The 26,118-nt window shown below is 31.0% G+C and overlaps 1 protein-coding gene across 1 annotated transcript in view; it reads left to right on the forward strand.

The window, feature by feature from the left end:
• The window catches only part of LOC126886433 (myb-like protein D), a 231,770-nt gene extending 213,674 nt beyond the window's left edge, over positions 1–18,096 (forward strand). The window contains exons 7-9 of the mRNA XM_050653371.1: positions 1,783–1,978; positions 3,894–4,070; positions 17,902–18,096. Of these exons, the coding sequence (XP_050509328.1) occupies positions 1,783–1,978; positions 3,894–4,070; positions 17,902–18,077 (549 nt within the window). The 3' untranslated portion in view covers positions 18,078–18,096. The remainder of the gene's footprint in view (positions 1–1,782; positions 1,979–3,893; positions 4,071–17,901) is intronic.
• Positions 18,097–26,118: the final 8,022 nt, after the last annotated feature.

The raw sequence follows: 26,118 nt of genomic DNA on the forward strand, positions 1-26,118 counted from the left end.
GAAGAGAAGGGAAAATAAGGAAGGGAAGACCCAGATCAAAGAAAACGGAAAACCAAATCAACAAGAAGGCGTTGAGGAAAATTGAGTTGCTACATACATGTGTACTAACTTAGAAAAAACTAGCACAGAAAACACAACATTTTGAGAAACCTTAGATGATAGTTGCGTAAAATGCATTGTATAGAGTGTGAATTTTTCTTTGGCTAAATTGTAGAATAGATTATTTTACGTACCTACTATTTATTAACTATGCGTGTACAATATAAAAAACACCAAAGGTGATTAGCAGAGTATTTAAACCCCATGAAAGTTCGTTTTTTCGTTAAGTCTAAAATGGATTTCACATTTTCATTGCCCAAGTAATCTGTGTTTCAATTTGACAATGTTCATAATTGAAAAAGCTTGTTCACAGCTATCCGTTGACCCAAAATCTTGCATACTTTAGTATAGTATACATACATTAATTTATTTTACAGTTTTGTCAATAAAATGGCAAAACCTTTAACAAACGTTTCTCATCAATTTCAATGCCGAATTATTTCAATAAAGAATGGCTTGAATCTATATCGGGATTTTCAGATTTTTTAAGTAAAATCTTATCAAGACAGTCTTGAAAAAATATGACTTTTAGATGGGAAAACATTTTAAAAAATCATCTTAAAATTGGTGGAATGTAAGTTGAACATATTTGGCGTAAATTGCGCAGTTGTAGTGATAAGTTAATCACATAAATGAATTGACTGTTGATTTGTTTACCTCTTTAATTTTTTAATGATTTTTTATTATTTTTTTGAAGTTATACTTCTTTAGGCACGAGGATAAATTTTTACATTCCCGGGCGCATGCGCACACCCACAGTATAGTATTAGTCGCTACATCTTTTAAGTTATGTAGCGCAAATAAGGTGTGCGTGAAAAGAATATATTATTAGTGTTTTTAGTAAATATATTTATTATAAATTTTATGTCTGTGGATTAGTCTTCCTCCTAATAAGTATTATTGAAAATGTTTATTTTCAATTTATGTATCTGTCACCGTGATTGTAATTATGCCCTAGAAATGATCGACTGAATACAAAAGCGGTGGTTGCTGATCGGTAGAGCATTCGCCTAGGAATCGAGAGGTCCCCTGTTCGAATCCGGACAAAGTCATATCCTTTTTTTTTATTTAAATTTTTGGTATTCTTTTTGTTGTTTCTAAAATTAGTTTAATATTTAAATACAATACAAAAAAACTGTTTAAAGTAGATATGTATATTGATATAATATGAATTTAGATTTTATTATAATAGAAGTATAACTTCTTACGTGCGTACAAAGTACACACACATTCTTTTTTATTATTATTATTCTTGTTCAAGATGATTTCATAAATTCTTTCCTTCCAATCTTATATCTTAACAGATGCGTAGAGATTATAAATGTTATGTTTCCGGACTTCTTCTTTCTGTGGGAGATTGAGGCGGAAATTGGCGACCCCAAAGATCTGGTTTCCGTTACCCCTCTACTTGTCCCTCTCATATTTTTATTGCATACTCATAAGAGCCACCAATTTTTTTAAGACTTTTTCAGAAACATTTTTTATCTCCTGAGCGAACTCACAATTCCAGACTGACACGGGTCATGAAACTCTAATTATAAAGATAGAATCATAGGTTTCTTTTAAAAGAATCCTTTTGAAGCTGAGTCCAATAGGTCTTCCTTCTTTTGCTTAGTATATTTTTATTTATATAAAATTATTCACTTTATTTTAATATTGATTTATTTTTAATTTATATTTCAGTCTGTTAGCGATGACCTGCCTTCCGATTGCGAGTCCGACATTTACGAAGACATGGAACAAATGAACGAAAACTACATTTCTTCTTCAACTATAAATGACTCAACAGAGGATTTAGTCGATCCACAAAATCGGACAATAACTTTTACGAAGAGTCTTTGGTGTGAAATTCCTGAAGTAGTGAAATCGACCGTTTTAAGTAAGTGTTTAGATAATTGCTAAAGCCTGATCTTAAGTCAATATCCTAATCCTTACATTTTTGCACCCTCTAAATTTTTGCAAAGCGGCTGTTACCCAATTGTTTCTTCTTGAAATTTTTTTGTACATACCTATATTTCTTCTCACTAATGAAATAAGTAAATAATAGTTAGTCTTCTATCTAACATCTCACCTGACAAGACAATGTACGGTGGACGCCTACGCAGAAATGCACGGCACGTTAAGCATTAAGAAGACAAAGAGATAGTCTTCTTTCTCCAGGCAGCTAGTGAAGAATACATCTTCCGCTATCTTGTAGAAAATTATAAAAACTTGTAAGAATCAACTTATGCGGCTGGGCGCATAGTTAAAATACATACAGGGTGAGGCAGAATAACGGCCTATTAGAAATATCTCGAGAACTAAAGGCAACAGAATCATGAAAATTATAATGAAGGGGTTTTGAAAAGTGATCTATTTAATGAAAATATTTTCACCTATTTACTACTTCCGGTTATACGGGAAGTTGCTTATAGCTTCGTTTTTTAAATGGGGCACCCTGTATATTTTTACATTTTTGGATTCTGCTCGATGTCTTCGTTCTTAAAATATAAAGTTTTGTAATGTTATATAGCTAAATTTTTAATTTTAGTATACAGGGTTGGTCGAAACTCGGAATGAGTATTTTCTGACTTTTCTTAAATAGAACACTTATTTCACTATTATAGAGTTATTTACTTATAATTTTTAACAATAGTAGACTATAATAATAATCATTTGAACATAAATAGAGTTTTTGATGTCAAACCACTAAAATTCTGCAGGGTGTGAAAATTGCTACGAAATTAATAAAAAAACGTAATTATCTTTTAAATTACCCTATATAATATTACAAAACCTCGTATTTTAATAAAGAAGACATCGAGGAGAATCCAAAAATATAAAAATATACAGGGTGTCCCATTTAAAAAAACGAATTTATAAAGAACTTCTGGTATAACCGGATGTAGCAAATAGATGAAAATATTCTCATTAAATAGATCACTCTTCAAATTGGAGTCGCGCCTTCATTCCAATTTTTATGATTCTGTTGCCTTAAGTTCTCGGGATATTCTCTCACCCTATATACAGGGTGTCCAGAAACTCTCCTGACAAACGAAGACTGGAGATTCCTCAGACGATTTTAAGACAATTTAATCCAATTCTTCTATTCGGAAAATGCTTCGAAAAAGGAGCTAGAACTCTTTGAAGATGGCGTCAATAAGTTTTTTTAATACCTCCAGAACGCTTCTATTTAGAAAAACGAAAACTGATGTGCTTATTTGTCTTCCAGAGATAAATCCATTCCATCAATTTCGAACTTCTAGTACCGGGCATAGGCGTCCGTTTTGGGTAGGGCAACGGTTATTTTATCGCATAACTCTTTTGTCTTTAACTTTTAATATTTTTTGACACTGGATTAATTTGGTATTCTAGTAATAAAAGATACTCTTATTTTAAATCGATAGGCTGCACCGTTTTCTAGAAAATTAGGTTTGAAAATTTTTCATTTTTTGAATTTGAACAAAATTAAAAAAAAAAACTATTTAGAAAAACGAAAACTGGTACGTTTATTTATCTTCCAGAAAGGAATCGATTTCATCATTTGAGAATTTCTAGTAGTCATATGCGTCCGTTTTGGATACGGTTATTTTATCGCACAACTTTTCGTTTTTAATTTTGAAGCATTTTTGACACCAGATTATTAAATTATAAGGAATTCTAGTACAAAAAGTTATTCTTGCTTTAAGTCGGTAAAATACACAGTTTAAAAAAACATTTGTGCTATGTATACTGTTCTTTTAGGTATTTTAATTACCCCTAGGTACATTTGTAAATAATCTGGTTGTATGTTTTTAATTATTAATTATTTGTAGGTACTTTAAGCTCTCAACAGAAAAAGCTGCAAGAAGCTAAGTTCGAAATCATTACGTCAGAAGCATCATACTTACATTCACTCAATGTATTAGCCGATCATTTCGAAAAGAAGTTCAAACACTCGAATATAGTAAATGAAATTGAGTTCGAAATTATTTTTGGAAAAATTAAATCAGGTAAGGAAATACTCTGTAATTTTTGTATTGTTTTGTTTATATGTATTGTAATCTACACCTCTCTGTGGTTGAGGAATGTTACAAGCTGGACGTGTTGGTCACTATTTTGTGTAATAACATGCCACGCTCTGGGCGTTATCTAAACAATCATTTTCATGGTGCTGGTCAAGTTATTTAGCTGGACATTAATTTTTGAACGTGAGCACTGTTGATTCTTAGACAGTGTGCAATATTCAGCTACAGAATTAACAAGAGCTAAGCCTGAAGACTGGAGTCTGAATACCAAGCTCCTCATGTTGTGTCGCAAAGCTTCAGAATTATGTGATTTCTAGAATTTAGCTTCTCGGCAACTGAACTTTTAACTTATATGTTATCTAAAATTTAACGTTTTGACCAAAGTCACGCCTAGTTATTTTGGATACCTATATACTTATGAAATATAATCTTAAAACGTTTCATTCACATACGTAATGCAATAAAACGAGCGTTTGTAAAAATAACGCCCGCCTTTTTATTGTGTGTGTCAGAGATTAGATTTATGATTTATGAGTATTTACTCTATCTTATTTTTAAATAACTACACTTTAGTAAATTATATTCAAAGCTCTGTGGTAGGCCCTATTCGCTCTGAGCGTTAACAAAGTGTCAAAGCAAAATCGACCGACCTGCTCATGGTGGCGGTTTTTTGAAATTTCATCAGGACGCTTTGTATATGTTTAAATGAGACATTAAAAAAAATGCCGTGTCACGCTAGTGATATTATGTATTAATATAAATAGAAAATAAAAACGCACTTAATCTGATATAAATTCTTCTATTTCCAATATTGATTATCAGTTTGATTTTGTATACATAACCTCACTATCGCAGTTTATGTCAATAAATCTTTATTAACGAAAAAGAAAATATTTTTGTTGCACTATAAATTACAGTATAAATTAATAACTAATGAATTCTAACAATTGTATTCGGTTATTATCACTACAAAATAAAATATTCAAGTTTAACAAAATAATCCCATAAGACTCAATGTTAAAACGTCCTGACAAAATCTGACAGCGTGTCACGTGACTGTAAGTAGAGGGGAGACGCACGGAGCCAATATAAAAAAGAAAGCAAAACTAGGAAATATATAACAAAATATTTTTTGATACTTGACTTAATATGTATATCAAGAAACAAACATAAACAAAATTGTACGCAGGGGAATGTTTAAAAGAAATTACTAAGAGATCATGGATACCTTCAATTAATATTGATACATTTATTACGTACTCTTGTAAATGTGCAATAAATATGTTGTATTGGTCAATTTAATGTTCTTCCTACCACAGAATACACCAACGACAAGAAGCTATACAAGGAAGATTTTCATAAACCAAATTTAAATGCGCACGCGCGAGGTCGGCCTTTTTTAATACGTTTTAATGTTAAAGTCAAATAGCTTTGGTTACGGTGACTTTGTAATTGTACAGAATCGGCGTTAGTGCTTTATATGTTTTTTAGGCCTGGATCCCGCGTATCAAAAAAAGTTTTTTAATAGCAAGCTGAAAATTTATTAATAGCTTAAAGGTGTCTAGTCGGACAAACTTTGATGTATGGGAACACTGGAGCAGGGGAAGTTTTAATTGTGGAAAGTGATTTTAATAGGGAACTTGCACATTTTTTTATTACATAATAATGTTCAGTTTTGTATAAAAATGAGATTTCCAAAATTTCACGCTTCAAAAACTCATAATAACTTAGAAGTACAAATTTAAAGTCTTTTGTATTTTAAAATAGTTCAAAGGGCCCATGACGTTACATACTTTACCTATATGGTTCCGTTTATGGTTATATTTAGGTATATTCTTCTTCTTCGTCTTTAGTTTATTATTGGTCTCAACCTACTTGAAAAAATATAAAGAAAAAATATTTATATTCTAATGACATTTAGAATAGAATAGAAATATGCTTTATTGTCACTGAAAATTTTTACAATTTTATGGACAAAGCTTACATACAGTCAAAAGAAAACATAATATCAATAACAAATAACAACAAGTACAATTTACTAAAATAAGATAAATCGTCAATATATGTACAGTATAATATAAGATATAAAAGCCAAGACAAAAAAAAATGTATTGCAAAATTTATATAAATTGCAAATTGAACATACTTACAACAAATATAATAAAATACATAAGGAACTGACAAGTAGTTTATGCTACTGCGTATGAAACCCAATTTTCTTAGTTATTCATTAAGAAATTCTTCTATTGAATAGTATGGTCTTTTAGATAGATAGGCTTTTGTCATTTTACGGAACTTTGGGAAATATGTTACAGATTTAAGTTGTAACGGGAGATGGTTGTACAGTTTCTTTGCGGAATATAATATAGATTTCTTTACTAACTCAGTGGATGGAATCGGTAAATAAATGTCAAAGATTGAATTTCTGGTGGAGTAAAGATGATTGGGCCTTGCTGGAAAGACATGAAGGTGTTTACGAATTAAACAAACCGTTTCTAGAATATATAAAGATGGAAGTGTTAAAATTCCGTGTTCTCTGAAGTAACTTCTACAATGTGTAGATCTTCTGAGGCCAAACAGATATCTTATTGCTCTTTTTTGCAATTTAAAAATAACATCAAATTGAGCAGCTGTACTAGAACCCCAAAAAGGAAGACCATATCGAAGATGAGACTCGAACAACGAAAAATATGTTATTTTAGAAGATGCTAAATTGAGTTCCCTTGAGACAGATCTTATTGCATAGCAAGCTGAGGCGAGTTTCTTACTTAACGAATCGATATGAAGGGACCATTTGAGGTTGCTGTCTAAAAAAATACCAAGAAATTTTACAGAATCAACGGTACTGATCTGGCTGTTATTAAGAGGCAAAGGTTGAAGAGCTCCTTTATAGGATAATGCTACTGTTTTATTTACGTTAAAAGAGAGTAAATTAGAGTCAGACCAGGTCTTTATCGTCTGTAGATCCGAAGTTATAGTTTCATGAAGAGATGCAATAGTTGACTTGCTCCAAGTGATACTGGTATCATCAGCAAAAAGAACAATTTTCCCATCGATTTTTAAATTAGTGATGTCATTTATAAAGATAAGGAACAGAAGAGGACCCAATACTGAACCTTGTGGTACTCCACATACAATGTTTTTGAGACTAGAGTCAGTATCATTTGCTCTAACTAGTTGTTTCCTATTATTCAAGTAGGATTGGAACCAATTTAAAGAAATACCTCGAATTCCATAGAAATTTAGTTTTGTAATCAAGATGTCGTGATTTACGCAATCAAAAGCTTTGGCATAGTCGCAGAAGACAGTGGCAGTATAAAGATTATTGTTTAATGCTTGGTAAACCTCATGTAGTACAGAAAACATGGCATCAGTGGTACAATTATTTGTTAAAAAGCCGAACTGATTTTTTGATAAAATGTTGTTATCAACGATAAAGGACATAAGTCGAGTTTTAATGAGTCTCTCGATAATTTTGGAGAGTACCGGTAGTAAGGCAATAGGTCTATAGTTGCAGGCATCAGATTTTTCACCACCCTTATGAAGAGGAATAATAATGGCTGTCTTTAGGCACTCTGGAAATTTACCTTTTTCGAAGCAATCATTAATTAGAGAGACTAGGATTTCCAACACATTTTCTGTGAGATTAGAGAAAATTTTTATAGATAGTCCATCAGTACTACAAGATGATTTGCTTTTGATACTATTGATTGTTTGGATCAGTTCAGAGTTATCGACTGGTCTTAAAAAGAATGAATTCGAGACCTTTCTTGAGTTAGGGAGATAGGAAATGGGATCTTGTTGCGGCAAAATAGTTGATGTTATATTTTTACTCACATTAACGAAGTAGTCGTTTAGAATTTCAGGATCTGGAAGGAAAAATGATTGAGCTGTGTGAGTTTTATTTCGAAGATCGTTTATTATAGACCAAGTTTCTTTTGCAACACTTTTAGAGCTTCCCAGACGATTTTGATAATAGGCTTTTTTAGCTGATCTGACAAGTTTTAGATATGTTGTCCTGTACTTCGTGATATATTCAGTGACAGAAACATTGGTAGTAAATTTCTTGATGTATAGTAGTGAACGCATATTCTTGGCTGATATGCGAATACCTTTCGTAACCCAAGGTTTCCGATGTTTTGGCTTAATAGGGATTAAAGGAAATACCTTATTGAAGATGCGGAGAAGCTTATCTAGAAAAACACTGAAATTATAGTCCACGTCTATAGAAGGAAAGTGCCACTCAGAAGTTAAGCATAAATTTTGGAATTTACGAAAATTCCCGGTGGAAAAAATCCTACCTAAACGTCGGGTTTTTGAGGAGGGTTTGCTGAAGATGTTAAACTTCGTATACACTGCTTCATGATCAGATAGTCCCGCATTAATAACTGTAGAGCAGACATCAAGGGGTGAGAAATCGGAGACAATATAATCGATTATGGTAGATGTAGTTTTTGTAATCCTTGTAGGAGAATTAACGTGCATTGAGAGACCATACGATTCAAATATGTTGGCCAGGGACACTTGGGTAGCACAAGCAGCAGCATAATTAATGTTAAAATCACCGCATAGAATTTTTCTGCTTTTATGAGGCAGGTCATCTAACAAATTTAGCAGGTTCTGAAAAAATAGTTCCACCGTAGAGTCAGGTGATCTATAAATGCAAATAATGTAAAGATTAAGATTTTTATTATAAACTAAGGAAAATTCAAAGAAGGATTCACTTAACAAAAAGTCATATTTTGTTATCACAGAAAAATCATTATTTCTAGAGAGAATTAGGGTGCCTCCATGAGCCGAACTTGGACGATCATACCTGGCAATTGTGATATATTTTTCTACAAAAAAAGGCTCGTTGACTTCAAGCCAGTGCTCTGTAACCGCAACTATCGGGGGAAATCCTAATTCCTCCAGAAACAAAAATAATTCATCAGTTTTATTTCTTATAGAACGAATATTAATCAGAACCATGCCAAAGTTGTCATCACTAAAATAATTTGAGGTTTCTAGTCCCTCAGAACACGTCGTGATGTTTAAAAATTTCGCTTTGGAGAGCCAGTGGAATAATAACTTCGGTGACATTCCCTCGACTTTTGTAGGTGTATAATTCTATCCGAAGTGAGATAGGACCTATACGCGGCAAGATTAGCTTCCACTTCAGCTGGACCAACTCCATAGGCATGGTTAAATTCTAAAAGAACTTTTCGTAGTTCGTAGTTTCGTAGTTTATGTATGTCATTGTAATAATATATACCAGTTTGTTGAGATTGGAGTTTGATATAGTTATTGAAGGAAAGGAAAGAAGGTTTACTATGGAAAATAAAACCATTTTGTAAAAGTACACATTTTCTATGAATAGTTCAAACGATCAAAAACACTTGTAACGTCACATAACTGTATTTTCTACTGACGTTTATAATGTCTAATTTAAAATTATATACAATTTTGTTTACTTTGTTGGTGGAGAATGTAAACATATAACCCGATGACGTCACGACGCGTTTTGGGCTGGCTGGTATAATTTGAATGTGTAATCGCCTTTAGGGGCCAAACGAAAGACAAACAAAATTTTTTATCTTTGATATATGTTTTAAATTATGTTCTGTTGTGATTTATAACATTTTTTTGGAATTTAAAATTTTATGCAAGTTCCCTATTGTGGAAGTTGTCATCCTGACGATTATATGATTAAGAAAACTAGCAGGTTGTTTTTAAGAGGCTACAGTAGCGATCAACAGGTAGCAACAAACGCGGTCCGAGACTCTTCTTCTTCTTGATGTGCCTATCCGTGACGAATGTTGGCTATCATCATGGCAATCTTTAATTTATCTGCAGCAACGCGGAAAAGCTGCACAGATGTTGTATTGAACCAGGTTCTGAGCTTATTTAACCAGGATGTTCTTCTTCTTCCTGGACCTCACTTTCCAAATATTTTTCCTTGCAGGATGGCTTGTAGGAGGGCATATCTGGAGTCATTTCGCATAATGTGTCCAAAGTATTCCAACTTTCGGGATTTTATGGTGGTTAGTACTTCTCAGTTCTTCTCGCTCCAAGATTGCAGCTGTAATTTTGAATATTTTGTCGAGATATTTGGCCACACATATTCGTAATATATAAATAATGGCGGTACAGAGCAGTGGCGGCTCGTGGCCTTGGAGACAGGGTCGGCAAAGTTTTTTTTGTCTCCTCATATAGGTATACCATCAAACTAAAAGGCTTAAATCATCATAGGAGATTTTGTTGTTTTTTGCTTTTTTTTATTTGATGTACTTGACATTCTCTCTTGTTTCATGGTGTTTCGACAATATGTGTTGATTCTTTTGAGACAAGGTAAATCCCGTTTATTTGAGGCAGAAATTGGTGGTAATAAGAAAATTGATGAACAGTTTTTTGTAATGAATTGCAGTACTTACTACATAGAATTATACATACATATTTTGTAACTTATCCCACGTTATGGAAATATTTGGATCGGCATAATTTTTAAGTACCTAACTTGTAATAATAAATATCTTGGAAATTCTTTGGCGAAGGTAACTTTTAAATTTTGAATCGTCAAAGAGGTCAAAAATTTGCAAATCTTTAAAATTCGAAAAACGAGTATCTATTTGCATATAATAGTAGGTATCCAAAATTTCAAGATATACTTACTCGTTTTTCGAGATATGTATCATGTCGTTGTCTTTTTTGGGATGGTTCGGAAATATCAAGCGAATCCAAAACGCCACTGCGTTTATATTGGAAACTACTATCATTACGAAAATCTCTGAGATTTTGCACCTGCTTTCGTATTCTATTTTTGAAATAAATAATGTCAGTTGACTGATTTTGAACAACAAGGAATATCTTGGGCAAACTCTGTCTTAAAAATATTTAAAAGAATATTAAAAGAGTAATTATTATTTAATAAAGTTCTCAAACCCATTGCTTCACGGATCGAGGTATCGCCACTTTCAAAATCATCGCCTTCGATAATAAAATCAAAAACTTCCAAAAGCTGTTCACGAAAATCTGCTACAGATACTAAAACTACCAGAGATAATCTGCTTAGATAAAACTAACTCGAGATTTAAAATTTCATCGCGTCTGACAAACTGTTCGCTTTTTTTTCGAAACAAATTTGTTCTAAAGCAATAATCCGTTTAGGTGAGATAAACTGGCAAGAAAAGACGATATTCTTTATTTTTTTACACTTATCATGTAAAACTAAATTCATTATATGCGCATAATAGTGAGTAAATAAAGCTTGTGATGCAATAGTTTTAACTTTTGTCTGGAGACCATTCAATTCACCACTTATCACAGCAACGCCGTCACAAGATTGCCCCAGTTTGCCCTACCAATTTATTTTTGATATAAAAAAATTTGAATCTGTTCTTTAAAACACCAAAAATATGTTCTGCCTTATTGCTTTTACTCACGTCTCTAAAACCTAAAAACCTCTCATAAATATTACTACGTAACGCGTGTCGAACAACAATAATTGATAATTGTGAATGACATGTTAATCAGAAGTTTCATCTACTTCCAGTGAAAAGCAAATGGTTTTCTAAATCTCAGATTCAACAACGTTATTCAAAATGTAACTATTTGATTATATGTATTAGTTCATTCTGTATTACGAATACACTTCGAATCAGAAAGTAAATACATAGGTACATATTTCTAAAACAATTTTATTAATTTTCTATAATTACTTTGATTTTTAACAAATTCTTCGATCCATCGTGTCCACTAAATGATAATTCCTGACAACTTAAAAAAATTACAATATCAATTAAACGACGTAAAACGGCGTGATTATTTTTGACAATTTCTGCCGATGCATGCTTCCAAATGAAACACCAACCGGCAGACCGAAATATGCCGTACCTGCCGCTTAACCTGCCATGCCGTGTCTGCTATTGCCCACGGAGAGAATGTAATGTTCGCTTGCTCATCGACTTGTTATTTCGTTGAGTTTTACGTGTAAATAATCAAGCTACGGAGTTGGGGACGGCAAGCCGAAAAGTCAGATGAATGGCTCGGATCATTCATTTTTTGAGAAGTCTGTTATGCGCAGGGATCACTTAACGCTCGGATTGATCAAATCCTTTTAAAAACCATGAATAAAATTTAGTCTGTATTATCTGATAATTTTTTTTTATTTCACAGATACAAAAAATATTAAAAAAATCTATATCTATAAATATGTGGGTCGGCACTGCCGACCCTGCCGACCCTGACGGGCCGCCACTGGTACAGAGCCCAATTTGAGAAATATATTACTATGTGGAAATTACTCTGTAGTTAAATACCTACAATATTAAAAAAACGAGCCTGTACCGCCATTAAGAAGAACAAAAAATTACACTTTCTTCAAATAAACCTTATTTTCCCATGCCTAGATTTTGTGTAATTTTGGACATACTAAAATTTTTTATTTTTAACAAGAAATCGAACTGTCATTTTGACAAACCTGCGTCAGATTTTCTCCTATCTGTTCTGTTATCTTTATCGATATCTGTTAAGTGCAGTAGTGTATTAATTTAAGAATTCGTTCTTGTTGTTTCATAGGAAAGTAGTGTTTATTTATAGTTAATTTATGTTGTTCTGAAGCTAGTTCCTTGTGACACTTTTATAATTAACTATTTTTAATGGGAAATAGGCCACAATTTTACCAAAAAAATGATTTTATTAACGTTTCGAAGCCCAAATCAGGTTTCGTTGTCAAAATACAAAATACTACTAATAAAAATAAATTTATTATATTTTTGTGTAATAGAACGAAGTCGTTGGTCTATTTGAAAAAATAGATTATTGTTAATTGTAAGTTTTAGTTATATATAGGTAGGTAAGTATATTTTGTATAAAAATATTACGAATTCTAATGTCAGTATATAAAGTTAGAATGCCTTTGGCGCCCTATGAACTAAATAAAATAAGACGGCTCTTGTTTCGCTTCACAACGAAATGATTATTTTCACCCATTTTGGTTTATTTTTATAAATATTTATTTACTAATAACAAAATTGTTTTCTATTACTTCCATTTAGCGCGCTTATGAGTATAATTGTCAAAATATAGATCTTAGATAATATCACAGATTACCACTGTTGCCAAAGTTTCGCAGACCTTACGAGAAAAGGTATGATATTATTTCCCGAAGTTATATTGATGACGCGCTAACTGTATGTTCTTAAATTTATTCAATAGCAAAGTTTATATAATATATGAAAAAATGTTTGTCCGACAAATATGTTGGGCATTTTAATAAGTCCGACACGTAAAAAATGTCAAATGTCAGGAATTATATTGGTGATAAATATCAGTCTTATTTTTCATGAGAATTTATTGAAAGCGTAACAAATCAATTGGAAGTTCTGTCCGACAAAAACATTTGACGTTTTCGTAGTCTGACGCTCAAAACCTGTAACCTGTTCTACAATAATTGTGCTTATATTGGCAATGAACTGGAATGTGCACTGAAGCTTATATTGGCCATGTGCGAGAGGTATGTGTATTGTTTACATGTTTTATGTGAGAGGTAAGCAAAAAAATCTACTTTTCATTTATGACTCGAAGGACAGGCAGGCCGCGAAGCTCAAGAAGTGGGGTCTTGTCTAAAAAAATAAATATATTATCAGTAATGTTAGCGATAAAGTTAAGCACATTATTCTGTGGATCGACTCTTGCGGGGGTCAAAACAGGAATATTAAAATCGTACCTCTATATATTAAAATGTCTTCTAGAGGAATCACAGCATTTAAAGACTATTAGGCTGAGATTTTTAGTTCCAGGTCACACGTTTCTTCCAAGTGATAGTGATTTTGGAGATGTTGAATGTGCTCTTAAAAAGCAACAAAATATATTTTCACCTGGCGAATATTGTAGTATAATGAAAAGTTGTAGGCAAAAACGACCCATTAATGTAAATATCATAACACAGGAAGATTTTTTGAGTAACGCAAAATCAGAAAAAAAAATCACCAACAGAAAAAAAGTAAAGCTAACCAACCAATAAGTTGGTCTCACAATAAAACACTGAAAAACGTTTGTTTTCTATACTTCCACAAAATTTATTACAACTATGTTATTACTACAGCTGTTTCGGCAAAGTGCCTTTCTCAAGTGATATATTTTACAATGTGTTTGCCTTTTTAAGTTTTTAACTGAAGAGGTTGAGGAGTGGGGAGCTGTTTGTCTCAAGTTGGTCATTCAGAATTATATCTGTATTTTTCAATTTATTAATTTCCATTGATTCTAAAAGTGATAGCTTAAGGCCTTTATTTTGAATATGTAGAATTTGAAACTCTTCATTGAAAGAATGATTATGATCTAGAAGGTGAAGTGCGTATGTAGAAGTGTCTGTTTTTCTATTGTTGAAAGCCCTTTTGTGTTCTGCTATCCGTTTGTCAAAAGTTCTGCCAGTTTGACCGATGTACGTTTTCGGACAGTCACCACAAGTTAGTTTGTACACACCACTCCGTAGTTGCTTTGTCTTTCGGCTTTTATTGTTTTTAATATGTTTGCTTAAGTTGTTGTTAGTTCTGAAAGCTGGTGTTATTCCTTTCTTTTTATGTATCTGGCTATTTTTGTTGTTATTTTGCCAGTATATGTGAGAGAGCAGAAGGTACTGGGTTCTTTCTGTGGTGGTGGATACACTAATTTCAAGGCTTTCTTATGGAGTTTTTGGTTTAAAATGTTGTTAACTGTTTGTTCGTTATACCCATTGTTTACTGCTATTTGTCTAATGATATTTAGTTCTGTCTCGAAGTTATTTTTTGTCATAGGAATTTCGACCATTAACGGTCGAATCCATCAATTACAATAAGTTGGTTACAAACCAAAGAAATTAAATTATGTAAAGATAAGCCTTGTAGCATATTTTTTAAAACGACGTATCAAGACAATGACGATTATACAGAAATAACCATAAAAAAGGGAACAGAAAGAGAACCTTCAACTGGGTCACAGTTTGCCACATATTTAGAACCATTGTGGCCTAAAGGAAAGCCAGTTTCGGAAGCAAAACTTAAATATATTCAAAGTTATCTTCATTTAATATCCTTAAATTACCACGATTTTTATACAAATCTTATAGCAGATAGTATAGTCGAGGATAGAGACGGATTTAGCGGAAATCCAGATTTCGAACCGGATGTAGATTGTTAATGTTACATTTAACAACAAAGAACCACGTGATTTTTTTCTACCTTAGGAGTTAATTTTTTAGTTGTTAATTTGATTATAGCATTAATGTCCATAAGTTATAATAAACGTGTTTACTTTTGTGTCGTTTCTTATTATTTTTATATCCAAATTATTTTCTCGAACAAATAAAAGGTTTTTTTTTTAATTTTCTCAAAACTAAGTTAATGTTAGTTGGTTCCTTGTTGCATAACGGGGTCCAATTAAAAATTCCGCTGTTGCAGCGTTCCCGCGTATCAAAGTTCGTCCGACTAGACACCGTTAAGCTATTAACAAATTTTCAGCTTGCTATTGATAAACTTTTTTTGGTACGCTAGATCCATGCCTATTTATCTGCCGACTTATTTTATTAAAGTTTAGGTTTAAAACAACAAAACAAAAACAAAATTGTTGGCTTTGCGTTTAAATATACTTTTAAACTATCTAAACATACATTGCTTTTAAAAAACTGTAGATTTACTTTTTAAAATAATTATGTGCTTAATAGGAAATAATATGAATTTTAACTAAACAGTTTGGTAAAAATAAAAATTTTTAAATATAACCAAACTTCAGAACCTTTCGGAAAAGAAAACATAGATATCCCACAGCCGTTTTTAGAATGACAGCCACGAAAAGCACACATATTACCTCCCGGTATATTTTACGTTTTTTTGTAGTAAAAATGTAAATAATTCCACCATTATTAAGACTGTCAACTGGCCCTGCATGCAACCTTTTTCTCAATGCAACTATAATTTTGCTTATTCATGCCAGAAATAATAATAATAATAATTTATTCAACAATAATAGGTACAATCTTTTTAGATATTTACAGCTAAAGTGAATAAATTAACCCGAAGGTCTCCGAGAGGTGTGGATACACCTGTTTCGGTAAATATGATATAAAATAATAAATAATAACATATTAACGTAAATAATATAAATAGCAACATAATACAACATAATATAATACAATAAATAGATAGGTACGTTTTTTTTTAATTGTAAATACACAATTATGTTTTAGTAAATATGATACGTAGAATAAATGATATAATGAAAACAATAAAATAAATACTTAGTTTACCAATAAAGCACGAATAATTAATTTTTTTTTAACTATTATGTATGGCTCAATTAGTTAGTAATATTTTTGAAGAATGGTGTATATACGCATGTTTTATCAAATATGATAAAAATAATAAGCAAAATAAATCAGTTAAAAACAATATAAAATTTGAAATATAGGTATAAAAATTGGTAGTGACTCTAGAGTTTCATTTATTTTTTTTTTGTTTTTTAATGTATGTAAATTTAAGCAACTATAATGATGTCACAAAAATTTCTTGTTTGTTCCATCAGAAATGATTATAATTTCTTTTTAAATAGAAGAACATTCTTAGTATTTTTGATATCATTGGGGATATGATTATATATTTTTGGGGCTAGAAATAGAAAACTTTTTTGACAGAAGGACTTTGTCATTTTCGGAATCATATAAAGGTGTTTGCCTCTTGTATCATGCTCATGTGATGGTAAATTGTTGTCTGTTTTCATGGTGTGATATTTTAAAGACACACAAAGAAAGTATAACTGTTTCAAGTCAAATATATTACTATCCTTATATAATCTATCTGTAGAGTAGGTGTATGGTTTAGACATAATAATTTTCAGAAATCTTCTTTGTATGATTTCCAGTGGGAGAATGTGTGTTTTTAGGGCGCTTCCCCAAGCCAGTATACCATAACGGAGATGACTTTCTACTAGTCCGTAATATAGTGTGCGAAGGTATATATTAGGTATGTGTTTTTTAAGATATTTAAACTTATATAGGATAAACTGTAGCTTTTTAATGATATATTTAATGTGTAAGTCCCATTTTAGATGTGTATCTATAAAAACTCCTAGATATTTAACATTTGTTACGGGTTTAATATAAAAATTTTGTTAATTATGTGATATTTGAAGGGGTTTGAAAAGATCAGTGGTCAAGTTAGAGTTAAATATTGGTAGATAAACAGTTTTCTTAAAATTGATTGTCAGTATTTTGTAGTCAAACCATTCTTTTATTAGTTGTAGATCACATTCTGCTTTTGTTTTTAATTCATATCAATTCTCAGCATCATAAATAATAGCTGTATCATCAGCAAACCCAATTATGTGCCCTGTACTCTGTAATGAAAATAATCCATTTATATATAGATTAAACAGGACAGGATCTAATACTGTCCCCTGTGGCACTTCATATGTTATACTTCTTTGTCCGCTTATTACTTCGGAGACCCTTACTACCTGTTGTCTTTCAGAGAGGTAACTTCTAAATAATTGTAAACAGTTGTCTCTTATACCAATTTTCTCTAAGGTTTGTAAGAAATAAGTGAGACTTTTCTCAGTGTACTATTAGATATTAGGTAACTGTCAAATCAATACTAAAATTAAGTACATGCTAACATCAAAGGAACCGACCAAGCTGTCGCTTCTTGTCGTTGATGTATTCTGTGTTCTTACGGTGCCTATCCGTTCCGGATGTTGGCGAGCAGCATGGCTATCATATATTTATGACAATTTAATGTAAAAGTAGTTTATTACAATAACAAAAAATGTATTTCGCTTAAATTTAACCAATTATTTTGACTTTTTGCAGTGAGAGCTTGCTCCAGAAAAATACTCCACGATTTTGAGAAATGTTGGCAAAGTAATGTTCTACTTGATGGACTCTGTGATCTTGTACAAAGGCATGCTGAAGAAAATTTCCATGTATATATACCTTACTGTGAAAATCAAATCTTAATTAGTGAAACTCTTAATAAATTAAAGTAAGTAAATAATATTTAAGAAAGTAAATGGCTATACAAAAAAAAGAAGAATGTGATGAGATTTTTGGCAAACTTTTGGACGCTAGTTAAGCCTCTAAATCTGTTCTGGAATATGTTTTGCACTAATAATATTTATTAATTTATTTAAAAATTTTTAACTACTTTTCTTTTGGCTATAGCCTTCAAATATTATGAAAACAGGGTGCCCCGGAAAATAGTGCGTTCCTTAAAGGTATGGATATAACGCACCATTTAAAAGAAAGCTTTATTATAATTTTTTTAAATTTAGGTATGGATAGAATGCACCATTTAAAAAAACTTTCTTATAATTTTGTTTTCTAAAGTTGTCTGTTGCCTCAAAAAATAAAGATAAATGTCTTTTACTAAAACTTACATCTGGCAACCCGGTAATTTTATTTATTTTGACATAATAAAGGTTCATATTTTGTAAACAGTCGTAATTACCTCTAACTCGAGAATACATCGTATTGCCACGTTTTTCATACGCGAGCATCACGATATGACACTTACGTATGTAGACCAGGGTAATAAGGTTTTTTCCATGACACTCGAGCAGCCAGGGTACTGAAGCGTTTTTTCGACAGGTAATACCTATGAGAACAAATTGTAACTATTTCCTGCGTAGGATCTGGCGGCCATTTTTATTTATAAACAATTAAGTGTCAAAAAATGGCATTTTTCCCCTTTTTTTCAAATCAATGGAAAACAGTGAAACTTATGGATTTTTTAGTACAAATATCTTTGAGATTATGGAAAAAGTTTTAAAATGACGTATTACAAAGTTTGATATACTCATTTATTGTTAATATAAGAGAGTTATTGCCAACGTCTTTTAAGTCGACCTGTAATAAAAGATCCTTTATTTTGACATATAAGCATGCGCAGTATTGCGTCTTTTATTTTTGTCTTTTAATAAAATACAGGCCGCCTGTATTTAAGGAAAATTAGAGGACACCTTTATTTTAATAAAAGTTCCTTTATTTTGACATAACGTGTCAAAAATGTGAAGAAAGGTGTAACTTCACTTGTATTTTGAATTTATCTTGTCGCTTCTTTGGATTGATAATTTATGTATTGTGGGATTGATATTTGATTAAACTTTCATCATTAAAGTTGTATGTTGGGTTTTATTTATTAAAAACAACTCTAAGTAATATTCTGAGATATAGATTATTGATGTTTTGACCCAAACGAATATAGAAAAGAACATTTTATTGAAGCTTGAGTTATTACAAGAAGTTGTAAAAAGGAATATTACGTAAATAATTTTAAATTGTTACTAATTACAATGATAAGACTTAAAATATCAGTAACTCATTTATTAAACTCAATATATTTTACATTTTTCTATAGAAATAAATATTTATTGAAGATATAAGAGATTGAAGATATAAGATCAATACATTTTAATGAAAGTTAGGATTTGTTAAAATTCTAGATTCAAAATAGAGTTCTATTCAAGAGATATATAACAACAGGTTAACAAAATAAAACAAAGGTTCAAGTATTTATTTTTGAAAATTTAATCTTTTATAGATTAGAATCTATAAAGTTTTTAATCAAAAGTATTAATACACTTTCATTTTCATGCCATCTTCTTCTTTTGGTTCTTATCCGTTTCGAATGTTGGAAATCATATAGCAATCGTAACCTTGCTAGCTGCGATTCGAAACAGTTCCATTGATATTCTCCCTCTACCAGGTCTTCGCTTACCTTTGACTGTATGTACCTTGCAATATGTACTGCAGCAGGGAGTAACGGTGCTGATTTATCATATATGTCCCAGATACTGCAGTTTTATGCGTTTAATGGTAAACACAATCTCCAATTCCTTCTTCATTCCTCCTTGTTCGTGATCCATTTCATGCCATCAGTATTTGTTTATTTAAACATTGCCAAAAAAATTAATAAAAACCAGCATAAAGCTTAATTCTTCTATTATCTTTTTGTATATCGGGAAGTTTATCTGACAGATTAGAGGTCTTTTCATTTTCAGATAACTAATTATTGGGAAGTTTATATAACAGTATCCTTAGTATCTGTCTTTTCAGCTCCGGATAACTAGTTAACGGGAAGTTTTTCTCTGTCAGATATCTATTAGTATCTAATCTGTCAGATAAACTTCCTGATAACTAGTTATCCAGAGGTGAAAAGAAAGAAAGAGAGGGCCATAATGGATAAAAGATCAAACGCCAATAGCATGTATGTATATATTTATAAATTTATTATTTAAAACCTGCTAATGATCATAAAATACTTAAAATCAGTCACCAATATAATATTTATATTTATTTATAAATTTATTAACAAACTGCAGTCCAATAAAAATAAAATTAGTTTAAGCGCTAGCTTTAAATGTCGAACAATAATTTTAAACAAACACACACACAATTTAGTCGCATTAGATTAGCTCCTGGTTGAAAATGTACTGCCACAGCTTCTATACCAATATCAACAGCACACTCATTTGCCAGTATTTCAACGTTTTCTCCATTATGTACTACTGCAATATGTAAAACTGAACAAGCTGATATTATTCTTTGAATAAAAGGTAACTTGCATCTCATTACATATGGTAAAATGGGAAATCTCTTCACAATACCAAATGTTCTTTCAATAACAATTCTTGAAGGGATTTGTGATGGATTATAAAAACACAACTTCTGTCTGAAAATTCTGGAATGGTGTCATTCGGTAGTTGTAGTTGAGGAATGGATATCCACTATTCCCTAATAATATATTCTCCAGAAATTCCCCATTACATATACCCATAATGCAAAAGTATTTAAAAACTCCTAAAATAGTATTTCCAATTTATTGCACTTCCATATTATTGAACGATGAGTATTATGGGATATATTATGTTGTTCTCTAAACATCTTTAAATGACAAAATAATTAAATTTAACGTTTTACTCTTCAATTATCTTATTTTAATTTATATCGACAAATGGAATTTTATAGGTTATTTTTATATTTACAAAAATATTTCATGTCATTTGTCAAAATAAAAGATTCTTTAACTGCGTTTGCAATACCACTCTTTTAGACCCGTCCTGTATTTGTCCTTTATTAAAGTATCCTGTAATAAAGGATCCTTTATTTCCCGGTGGCAATAACTCTCTATTATTGCGAAAAAAGGTCGGAATTTAAAAAAAAAATAATTTCGCAATATCTATTGTAAAAGTTAGTGTACAGCTTTGAAATTTTTGGCATAAAAGGGCTCTTTGGTGCTTAATATGTGATAAAAATTTCAAAGCGATTCATTGAATTGTTTAAATTTTATTCAAATTGTTTATCCCAGAGAGCATTTTTTTTGCAATAACATAAGTCAGAAAAAAATGACGTTAGAACCATTCCACAGGTGTCAAATGGAAGAGCGTGAGCTATATTTTCAACTTGGTTTTAAAAAAGCGAATAAAAAATGCAATTATTAGTAATAAATAATTATGCAAAAGTATCGTAAATCTTTCCTTATAAACTTTTTATTTTGCTATATAAGAAATTATATATATTTATTGCAATTTTTGGTCAATTATGGTATAAATAACATTACTTGGTAGTTGTGCACTTAAAACAGGGTAAAAAAGTAAATTTTTTTGGAAAAAGTTATTCAAAAAGTTTATAAGGAAAGATTTACGATACTTTTGCATAATTATTTACTATTAATAAATACATTTTTTATTCGCTTTTTTTAAACCAAGTTGAAAATATAGCTCATGCTCTTCCATTTGACACATGTGGAATGATTCTAACGTCATTTTTTTCTGACTTATGTTATTGCAAAAAAAATGCTCTCTGAGATAAACAATTCGAATAAGATTTAAACAATTGAATGAATCGCTTTGAAATTTTTATCACATATTAAGCACCAAAGAACCCTCAATTGACAAAAATTTCAAATCTCTACACAAATTTTTACAACAGTTATTACGAAAATATTTTTTTTTGCAATTCCGATTTTTTTTCGCAATTATATTAACAATTAATGAGTATATCAAACTTTGTAATATGTCATTTTAAAGCTTTTTCCATAATCTCAAATATATTTGTACTAAAAAAATCACAAGTTTCACTGTTTTCCATTGATTTTGAAAAAAAGGGGAAAATGCCATTTTTTGACAGTTAATTGTTTATAAATAGAAATGGCCGCCAGATCCTACGCAGGAAATAGTTATAATTTGTTCCTATAGGTATTACTTGTCGAAAAAACGCTTCAGTACCCTGGCTGCTCGAGTGTCACGAACAGGGTATATTTTTGTCTTATTACCCTGGCCTAATGGTTAAGCTCACTGTATCAGTAACAGGGCTGTTACTGTATTAGTAACACTGTATCAGTAACAGACTTTATGTTGAATGCTATCCCGAACGACGACATCCTTTGGCGAATTTAAATCAAAGCGAACACGAACGAACGAACGAAGGAACGAATTCGTAGGTGTTCGCTTGGTCATTCGTTCGCTACAAAGTAGGACCATTTACATTGAAGGGAACGTTCGCATTCGTTGATGATCGGGGGTGCATATTGCCCGCAGATGTATTTTAAGATGGGCCAATCACACATTATGTTTAAATTTATTGTCGTGTTTCTTGTTGGGTAAATTTTAATACAATAATAGCTTATAAAATGCAATTTGTGTTCTGTAACGAAAAAAATATGTCATATTCATAAATGTAAGTATAAATTTTGATACGACTTCAATAATTTCATTTTGTCCTGTCGCTATTCTATAATTATTTAATTAAAAAAAATTAATTTTAATAATTAAAATAAAATAAAAATTATTTCCAGACTCAAAAATAATTTATCCACGTATTTTTTATTATTTTGTTGAAAATTTTGATGATAAATTTTATTTATTAATATTTTATTTAAATCTGGCATTATAAACTAAAGTTTGAGATAAATAAAACGTCCAAAAATGTCTAGCAAGTTTAAATTAATATTTCTTCTTCTTCTTAAGATGCCGTGCATTTCTGCGTAGGCGGCCACCGTACATTGTCTTGTTTATAAAATATTACTGTTTTTAGTGCAAAGCATTTCATAGCCGTGGATTCTTGTCCACTGGCGGTGGCGATTACGCAGCCATGACATCTTTTTCCCAGACCCCTCTTACCTTCTGTTTTTCCGTCGAGTATCAGTTGCTGAAAAATGTATCGTTCTCCTCGTAATATGTGCCCCAAGTATGCAGTCTTCTTACAAAGTTCCCTATCCTGTAAACCCGCTCTTCTTAGTACTTAATCATTTCTGACACTGTCCGTTCATGATATTTTAAGCATTCGACGTAGGCACCACATTTCAAACACTTCAAATTTGTTAATGGAACTGGCCTTTAACGTCCATGCTTCCATTCCGCGCAAGAGCACAGGTCAAGCTTAACACTTTTTAGCATATAAATTACTGACAAAATGTTTTTATTCATATTTCTAATAATGACAAAAGTAATGACAAAAAAAATTATCTTCTTAAAATAATTTTCAATTCAATATATTTAGGTAGGTACCTGTAATGTGCTTCGAACTAATGAACGCAATCTGTATCAGCAGCCAGGTAGCAGGTATTGGGACCGTGCAAGTTCGGAAAAGCGACACATATTTCTACGCTCTGAACTTTTATTCGCACTTTTAATTATATTGGCCAATCATATGGTCCTGGTTACTGGATAATTGTCAAAGCCATAGTCCAAAAAAAAATAATAAGAAGAAAAAATAAGATTTAGGTTGTATTATTCAAACGTAAACAATTGTATGTAGTAAATAAAATTAGTTATTAAAATGCAGTATTGCAAGGAAAATACAATTAATTAAATTTACCTTTATATAATAATTGCATATCATATCAATATTGTGAAGCAATATATAATTTTTCTTCTTAAATGACAATAGGTATGAAATGTACGTCAATTTGACAATTTCAGTTGACAATATGAATTATTTAAGAAAGTTGCAATATTTCTCCGCTATTCGCGCACGATCGTTTCGCGTATCCCTTCCAAGTACTTGCACACCGCGAATTATACGCTGTTTGAGGGAGCATAGAGAATAATATATTAAAGAAATACCTAGCTTTCTTAAAATGCTTCCTCAAAAACGTTGCTTGCTCTTGGTATTCTGACTATATTATGTTCAAATAATAAATTGTAAAATGGATGTATCAAAATAAATTTGCTCGTAATTAATTTTTGCAATTAATTTGATTTGTTTATCTCATTAGTCTTTCTGGGTTGAAATTTATTCAATAAAAACATTAGGCTTTTAAAAGCAAACCACTTCGAACCCTCTTTTTGTCTTTCTTATCTAAATGTTGCCAGAAGCTAATTCATTTTTTTTTAGTTCAGAGACATCACAAACCATTCCTATATAAATGTTAAAACAGGCATCAGTTTTTCTTTTATTATATATGCCATATTGAAAAATTCTGTTTTTAAGACTACACAATAAACAACCGTCTCAAACTAATGTTTGTAAATAAATTAAATCAGTACTTCTAGACGAATTCGTTCGCTACCTTCTATCCACTATCCACATTGAACAACGATTTCCTTTGATGATTCGCTAACTTACCGACATAGCACAGTGGTGAATTTTGCCGAAAACCTGGCCAAAATGCATAAATTTAAGTTTATATCAAAAATGAATACCCATTTTGACTTAGTCTTAGTCTTTAAGTTTATATATTCCGAGCAATTTATGAATCTTGCTCTGTAGGTTTCGGAGGATCATAAACGGCCGTTGAGGGTAGAACAATACAAGCATATCACATATTTATATTAGTGTAAAGTTGGGATTGAACGAAAGCGGACCGAATAAAATTAAAGTGTGTTATATACAATATACAATTGAGACATTGTTGGGTTTTCGTTTAAAACTGTAGACGTGTATTATTTTGTTATTTTATAGTGGATGTTATTTCTTGAGGTAAGTGGAGTATTTCAATACACTTTTTAGATTCTTTTTCCTAACATAAACCTTATTTACAACATATTGACAAAATTATTGCAAGAATCTTCAATCGTTTTCTATTTACCAAGTTTTAAAATGGGAAAAGTAAAAAAGTCAGCTTCGGTCAGCAAAGATTTTTTGCTTAATAAATAATTCAATATGTATATAAATATTCCTCAAAAAATCATCTGCAACAAGTTGCAAACTTAGCGGAATTCTTCATTTTAAAAAATTGTAACATGCTGGAGAATTTCTACATTAAGAGACTTTAATGTTATGGTCAGTTAATAAAGTAAGAACAAAATATGAAGCAGTTGATCCAGAAAATTTACAGTTCTTTTTACACAAGAACCGCAGTTTTTGTTATTTTTTTTGCTTTCTTCTTCTTTTTTTTTAATCTTTAAGTCATTTTACCCTTATGTATGGGTCTATTTTTTTGCTATCTTATTTTTATATTTTTAAATAATTTTGGTCGTGTGAGTCCAAAAATTTTGCGTTTTTTTAAAAATAAAATTCATAAACGATACTTTATATTAAGAAGCCAAAAACCGGTAGGTGAATTCTTAATACATCTTAATTGTTTTGTAAATGGATCCGATTAATTATAATTATTACCTACCAATGTGTGGCTTCTTAACACAAAGTTTCGTTTATGCATTTCATTTTTAAAAAATTAAAATTTTTGGCTCACACGACCAAAATTAATAAAAAATATAAAAGTAAGGAAGCAAAAACAGGATGATACGTAAGAGTAAAAGGACTTACAGATTAAAAAAAAAGAAGAAGAAAGCAAAAAAAATAAAAACGGCGACTTTTGTGTAAAAAAACTGTAAATTTACTGGATCAGATGCTTCATATTTTGTGCTTACTTTATTAACTGACCATATAACATTAAAGTCTTTTCAAATCTTGAATGGGTTGCATGTGAGAGTTCATTTTAAATGAAGTAAAAGTCAGACTTACTCTCAATCTTTATTATAACTTCCGACGACCGGTTTCGCTCTTTAAAATTTGTAGAGCATTTTCAGGTCAAAGGTAACAAGTTACAAAATGATTCGGATACAAGGTGCTAACAACTCAGTA

Source organism: Diabrotica virgifera, chromosome 6 (assembly GCF_917563875.1).
Source record: "Diabrotica virgifera virgifera chromosome 6, PGI_DIABVI_V3a".
NCBI classification, from domain to species: Eukaryota; Metazoa; Arthropoda; class Insecta; order Coleoptera; family Chrysomelidae; genus Diabrotica; species Diabrotica virgifera.